The 7164-nt window shown below is 54.7% G+C and overlaps 1 protein-coding gene across 1 annotated transcript in view; it reads left to right on the top strand.

The window, feature by feature from the left end:
- Positions 1-239: 239 nt before the first annotated feature.
- Positions 240-7164, top strand: part of LOC144489596 (syntaxin-3-like) — a gene marked incomplete at both ends in the record, with an annotated part of 55438 nt that continues 48513 nt past the window's right edge. Inside the window, 2 exons of the mRNA XM_078207459.1 lie at positions 240-380; positions 5043-5117. Of these exons, the coding sequence (XP_078063585.1) occupies positions 240-380; positions 5043-5117 (216 nt within the window). The remainder of the gene's footprint in view (positions 381-5042; positions 5118-7164) is intronic.

Raw genomic sequence — 7164 nt, 5'->3', positions numbered from 1 at the left:
AATGGATGGCAGGGCCTTGAGGTGGTGGTTGAGTTTGGGTCCAGCTGAGTTTCAGTGGAGGAACTATTGTCTCCAAGGGGGATGGTCATGAGGATGGAGGGACTGAAAGTCTTCTTGGGTTCAGGGACAGCTGAGGAATTGTCTTGGGAAAGGCGAGGTAGATATTGCTGGAAAGGCTGAGTGGAGGCCGGATTGACTGTGGGAGGTCTACGGGAGAGAACGCCAGTTCGGTGGGTGAGGGAAACTGACTGACCCTCTGTTCACTCTCGCCCCTCTCCAGATCGATGAGATACGGAACAACATCGAGAAGATCACAGCCAATGTGGATGAAGTGAAGAAGATTCACAGCATTATCCTGTCAGCTCCCATGACAGAACAGAGTGAGTGAAGGGCTGAATGGGGCCTCCTCCTGTTCCTGTGTAACAGGCTGGAGAAGGGGCTGAATGGGGCCTCCTCCTGTTCCTGTGTAACAGGCTGGAGAAGGGGCTGAATGGCCTCCTCCTGTTCCTGTGTAACAGGCTGGAGAAGGGGCTGAATGGGGCCTCCTCCTGTTCCTGTGTAACAGGCTGGAGAAGGGGCTGAATGGGGCCTCCTCCTGTTCCTGTGTAACAGGCTGGAGAAGGGGCTGAATGGGGCCTCCTCCTGTTCCTGTGTAACAGGCTGGAGAAGGGGCTGAATGGCCTCCTCCTGTTCCTGTGTAACAGGCTGGATAAGGGGCTGAATGGCCTCCTCCTGTTCCTGTGTATCAGGCTGGAGAAGGGGCTGAATGGGGCCTCCTCCTGTTCCTGTGTAACAGGCTGGAGAAGGGGCTGAATGGCCGCCTCCTGTTCCTGTGTAACAGGCTGGAGAAGGGGCTGAATGGGGCCTCCTCCTGTTCCTGTGTAACAGGCTGGAGAAGGGGCTGAATGGCCTCCTCCTGTTCCTGTGGAACAGGCTGGAGAAGGGGCTGAATGGGGCCTCCTCCTGTTCCTGTGTAACAGGCTGGAGAAGGGGCTGAATGGGGCCTCCTCCTGTTCCTGTGTAACAGGCTGGAGAAGGGGCTGAATGGGGCCTCCTCCTGTTCTTGTGCAACAGACTGGAGAAGGGGCTGAATGGCCGCCTCCTGTTCCTGTGTAACAGGCTGGAGAAGGGGCTGAATGGGGCCTCCTGTTCCTGTGTAACAGGCTGGAGAAGGGGCTGAATGGGGCCTCCTCCTGTTCCTGTGTAACAGGCTGGAGAAGGGGCTGAATGGGGCCTCCTCCTGTTCCTGTGTAACAGGCTGGAGAAGGGGCTGAATGGGGCCTCCTCCTGTTCCTGTGCAACAGGCTGGAGAAGGGGCTGAATGGGACCTCCTCCTGTTTCTGTGTAACAGGCTGGAGAAGGGGTTGAATGGGGCCTCCTCCTGTTCCTGTGTAACAGGCTGGAGAAGGGGCTGAATGGGGCCTCCTCCTGTTCCTGTGTAACAGGCTGGAGAAGGGGCTGAATGGGGCCTCCTCCTGTTCCTGTGTAACAGGCTGGAGAAGGGGCTGAATGGGGCCTCCTCCTGTTCCTGTGTAACAGGCTGGAGAAGGGGCTGAATGGGGCCTCCTCCTGTTCCTGTATAACAGGCTGGAGATGGGGCTGAATGGGGCGTCCTCCTGTTCCTGTGTAACAGGCTGGAGAAGGGGCTGAATGGGGCCTCCTGTTCCTGTGTAACAGGCTGGAGAAGGGGCTGAATGGGGCCTCCTGTTCCTGTGTAACAGGCTGGAGAAGGGGCTGAATGGGGCCTCCTGTTCCTGTGTAACAGGCTGGAGAAGGGGCTGAATGGCCTCCTCCTGTTCCTGTGCAATAGTCAGTAACGGGGTCCTGGTGTCAGTGACACTTTGGGCCTCACAGTGAGGATACTCTTCGATAGCCCTGATCACACAGGCGCTTGCCATGAAATTCCAGCCAGCATCCCTCAGCCTTCCACACGGCCTCAGCCTGTGGGATGTTGCTACGGCAACTGCCAAGTGGGCCTGAGGCAGGCTTTTGGCCTCAGTAAAGACCGATAACCAAAATTTACACTCGATCCGCTCTCAGGACAGCTAAACACACCATAACTCACAAAATCATTTTTTAAGAGGACTCCATGCAGGAAATTCACCACGGCGCACAGCAGGATCCCACAAGAAGCCTCTGACAGTGCGGCACTCCCTCAGCACTGACCCCCTGACAGTGCGGCACTCCCTCAGCACTGACCCTCTGACGTTGCGGCACTCCCTCAGCACTGACCCTCTGACAGTGCGGCACTCCCTCAGTACTGACCCTCTGACAGTGCGGCACTCCCTCAGCACTGACCCTCTGACAGTGCGGCACTCCCTCAGCACTGACCCTCTGACAGTGCGGCGCTCCCTCAGCACTGACCCTCTGACAGTGCGACACTCCCTCAGTACTGACCCTCTGACAGTGCAGCACTCCCTCAGCACTGACCCTCTGACAGTGCGGCACTCCCTCAGCACTGACCCTCTGACAGTGCGGCACTCTCTCAGTACTGCCCCTTCGACAGTGCGGCACTCCCTCAGCACTGACACTCTGACAGTGCAGCACTCCCTCAGTACTGACCCTCTGACAGTGCGGCACTCCCTCAGCACTGACCCTCTGACAGTGCGGCACTACCTCAGCACTGACCCTCTGACAGTGCAGCACTCCCTCAGCACTGACCCTCTGACAGTGCGGCACTCTCTCAGTACTGCCCCTTCGACAGTGCGGCACTCCCTCAGCACTGACACTCTGACAGTGCGACACTCCCTCAGCAGTGACCCTCTGACAGTGCGGCACTCCCTCAGCACTGACCCTCTGACAGTGCGGCACTCCCTCAGCACTGACCCTCTGACAGTGCGGCACTCCCTCAGCACTGACCCTCTGACAGTGCAGCACTCCCTCAGCACTGACCCTCTGACAGTGCGGCACTCTCTCAGTACTGACCCTCTGACAGTGCGGCACTCCCTCAGCACTGACCCTCTGACAGTGCGACACTCCCTCAGCACTGACCCTCTGACAGTGCGGCACTCCCTCAGCACTGACCCTCTGACAGTGCGGCACTCCCTCAGCACTGACCCTCTGACAGTGCGGCACTCCCTCAGCACTGACCCTCTGACAGTGTGGCACTCCCTCAGCACTGACCCTCTGACCGTGCGGCACTCCCTCAGCACTGACCCTCTGACAGTGCGACACTCCCTCAGTACTGACCCTCTGACAGTGCAGCACTCCCTCAGCACTGACCCTCTGACAGTGCGGCACTCCCTCAGCACTGACCCTCTGACAGTGCGGCACTCCCTCAGCACTGACCCTCTGACAGTGCGGCACTCCCTCAGCACTGACCCTCTGACAGTGCGGCACTCCCTCAGCACTGACCCTCTGACAGTGCGGCACTCCCTCAGCACTGCGCCACAGAGCTTGTATTTTGGTGCTTGCCTCTGCTAAGAGGGAACATCTGACTCTGATTTTCTGAGTCTGAAGAGAGAGGGACATAATCCCAGTGGGCCTGTTTACTGCGGGATGCAGGAGCTGTGAGATTTACAGATTTAAGCATTTACTGCATCGTAATCTCTCTGGATCTGTTCCAGGTCGATCACGTGGTGATTTGGGAAGCGGACAGGATAGCTGTCTGCCCCTTCTGCTCCCCTAAGCGGCCATCTGTTAGCACTAGGCCCGAGGCCTGTGGTTACCTTGGATACGGGGCCCTTTGCTCTCTCGTGCACACGCGCCTTCCTTTTTCCACAGGGCTTGTAACTAGGTCACAGCTTACGGAGACGGGATTAACACTCCTGAGCCTTGGTCGGAATGAAAATAATAACTCGAGGACATTGCCTTGGAGTTGGCGCTATTTTCCGAAGCAGAATTTGGGCCTACACAGCCTGATTTCCACAATGGCCTGTCTCCCGTTGGCCACCCTTCCCATGTCGCCCTCCCTCCCTCCCCGTTCCTCGGGGTTTAGCCCCCTGGCACGATCCTACCGGGATTTCACAGGAAGATTGCGCCCATTCCTGGAGTAATCAGTCTTACATCCTAACCCTCCTGTGCGCCAGTCCCTGGGGTAACAGTTGGTCACCTTACATCCTAACCCCCTCCGCCCCCCGTGCGCCAGTCCCTGGGGTAACTGTGTGCCGCGTTACTTGAGGTGAGGAGAAATTTCTTCACCCAGAGGGTGGTGAATGTGTGGAATTCACTCCCACAGAAAGTAGTTGAGGCCAAAATGTTGTGTGATTTCAGGAAGAAATTAGATTTCCATCTTGGGGCTAAAGGGATCGAGGGATATGGGGGGGAAGGGGGAATCAGGATATTAAATTTGATGATCAGCCATGATCAGAATGAATGGTGGGGCAGGCTGGAAGGGCCGAATGGCCTCCTCCTGCTTCTAGTTTCTATGTTTCTGTGTAATCATCTCCTCTTGACATTCAATGGCATTCCCATCGCTGAATCCCCTCTCCCACTGTCAACATCCTGGGAGTTACCACTGACCAGAAACTGAACTGGACCCAGCCGTATAAACACAGTGGCTCCCAGAGCAGGTCAGAGGCTGGGAATCCTGCGGAGAGTAACTCACCTCCTGACTCCCCCCAAAGCCTGTCCACCATCTACAAGGACACAGTCAGGAGTGTGATGGAACACTCTCCACTCGCCTGGATGGGTGCGGCTCCCAACAACACTCGAGAAGCTCAACACCATCCAGGACAAAGCAGCCCCGCTCGATCGACACGCTAACCACAAACACTCACTCCCTCCACCCCCGACACACAGTGACAGCCGTGTGTACCCTACAAGATGCACCGCAACGACTCACCAAGGCTCCTTAGGCAGCACCTTCCAAACCCACCACCTCTACCATCTAGAAGGACAAGGGCAGCAGATACCTGGGAACACCCCCACCTGGAGGCTCCCCTCCGAGTCACTCACCATCCCGACTTGGAAATATATCGGCTGTTCCTTCACTGTCGCTGGGGTCAAAGTCCCTGCCATGTGGCACGCACCATTCTCTGTGAATATACCGGAAGTGAGGTCTCTTCTCGCCAGGATTCCATCGCTCTTCTCCTTCTTTACAGAGACCAAAGATGATTTGGAGCAGTTGACGGTGGACATAAAGAAACTAGCGAACAGCATACGGTCCAAACTGAAAAGTGAGTGTCCAACAGGGGGGACCACACACTGGGGAAAGGGGGGATCTGGGGGCAGTAGGCTCTGCTCTCCATCACTCGAGACACTTACTCAGAGAACCCCCACAGTGCAGTCGAGGCCATTCAGCCCAGCGACTCTCTGACAGACCATCTTACCCTGGCCCGATCCCTGCACGCCCAAAATTTCCCATCGCCAATCAACCTAACCTGCACATCTTTGGACACTAGGGGGCAATTTAGCATGGCCAATTAACCTAACCCGCACATCTTTGGACACTAGGGGGCAATTTAGCATGGCCAATCCACCTAACCTGCACATCCTTGGACACTAAGGGACAATTTAGCATGGCCAATCCATCTAACCTGCACATCTTTGGACACTAAGGGACAATTTAACACGGCCAATCCCCCTAACCTACACATCTTTGGACACGAAGGGACAATTTAGCATGGCCAATCCACCTAACCTGCCCATCTGTGGACACGAAGGTACAATTTAGAATGCCAATCCACCGAACCTGCACATCTTTGGACACTAAGGGCCAAGTTAGCAGGGCCAATCCACCTAACCTGCACATCTTTGGACACTAAGGGACAATTTAACACGGCCAATCCCCCTAACCTACACATCTTTGGACACGATGGGACAATTTAGCATGGCCAATCCACCTAACCTACACATCTTTGAACACTAAGGGACAATTTAGCATGGCCAATCCACCTAACCCGCACATCTTTGGACACTAAGGGGCAATTTAGCATGGCCAATCCACCTAACCAGCACATCTTTGGACACTAAGGGGCAATTTAGCATGGCCAATCCACCTAACCGACACATCTTTGGACACTAGGGGGCAATATAGCATGGCCAATCCCCCTAACCTGCACATCTTTGGACACTAAGGGGCAATTTAGCATGGCCAATCCACCTAACCTACACATCTTTGGACACTAAGGGGCAATTTAGCATGGCCAATCCACCTAACCAGCACATCTTTGGACACTAAGGGGCAATTTAGCATGGCCAATCCACCTAACCGACACATCTTTGGACACGAAGGGGCAATTTAGCATGGCCAATCCCCCTAACCTGCCCATCTGTGGACACGAAGGTACAATTTAGAATGCCAATCCACCGAACCTGCACATCTTTGGACACTAAGGGCCAAGTTAGCAGGGCCAATCCACCTAACCTACACATCTTTTGAGTGTGGGAGAAAACCGGAGCACCTAAAGAAACTCCCTCAGACACAGGGAGAACATGCAGACTCAAAGGCCAGCATTGCACCCCACCTGTGGAATAGTCACACCGAGGTAGTGTCCGACACCATTCTCACTCAGTCCTCACTTCCCCTACACCCGACTTCCTGATCTCCTTAGGATCACTGTGGGTGAGGGAATATCAGTGTAAGGGAGGGCGGAGTCAGTGTGGGGGACGGGGGCGGGTGGGGAGTCAGTGTGGCATGGAGTGTCTTCAATGTATCAGTGCAGGTACAGAGTGTCTTCAATGTATCAGTGCAGGTACAGAGTGTCTTCAATGTATCAGTGCAGGTACAGAGTGTCTTCAATGTATCAGTGCAGGTACAGAGTGTCTTCAATGTATCAATGCAGGAACAGAGTGTCTTCAATGTATCAGTGCAGGAACAGAGTGTCTTCAATGTGTCAGTGCAGGTACAGAGTGTCTTCAATGTATCAGTGCAGGAACAGAGTGTCTTCAATGTATCAGTGCAGGTACAGAGTGTCTTCAATGGATCAGTGCAGGTACAGAGTGTCTTCAATGTATCAGTGCAGGGTCAGAGTGTCTTCAATGTATCAGTGCAGGTACAGAGTGTCTTCAATGTGTCAGTGCAGGTACAGAGTGTCTTCAATGTGTCAGTGCAGGGTCAGGGTGTCTTCAATGTATCAGTGCAGGTACAGAGTGTCTTCAATGTGTCAGTGCAGGTACAGAGTGTCTTCAATGTATCAGTGCAGGTACAGAGTGTCTTCAATGTATCAGTGCAGGGTCAGAGTGTCTTCAATGGATCAGTGCAGGGTCAGAGTGTCTTCAATG

This window comes from Mustelus asterias, unplaced genomic scaffold (genome assembly GCF_964213995.1).
Source record: "Mustelus asterias unplaced genomic scaffold, sMusAst1.hap1.1 HAP1_SCAFFOLD_2338, whole genome shotgun sequence".
Lineage (NCBI taxonomy): Eukaryota > Metazoa > Chordata > Chondrichthyes > Carcharhiniformes > Triakidae > Mustelus > Mustelus asterias.
Note: the sequence above shows the minus strand (reverse complement) of the source record. Positions and strands in the feature narration are given on the sequence as shown.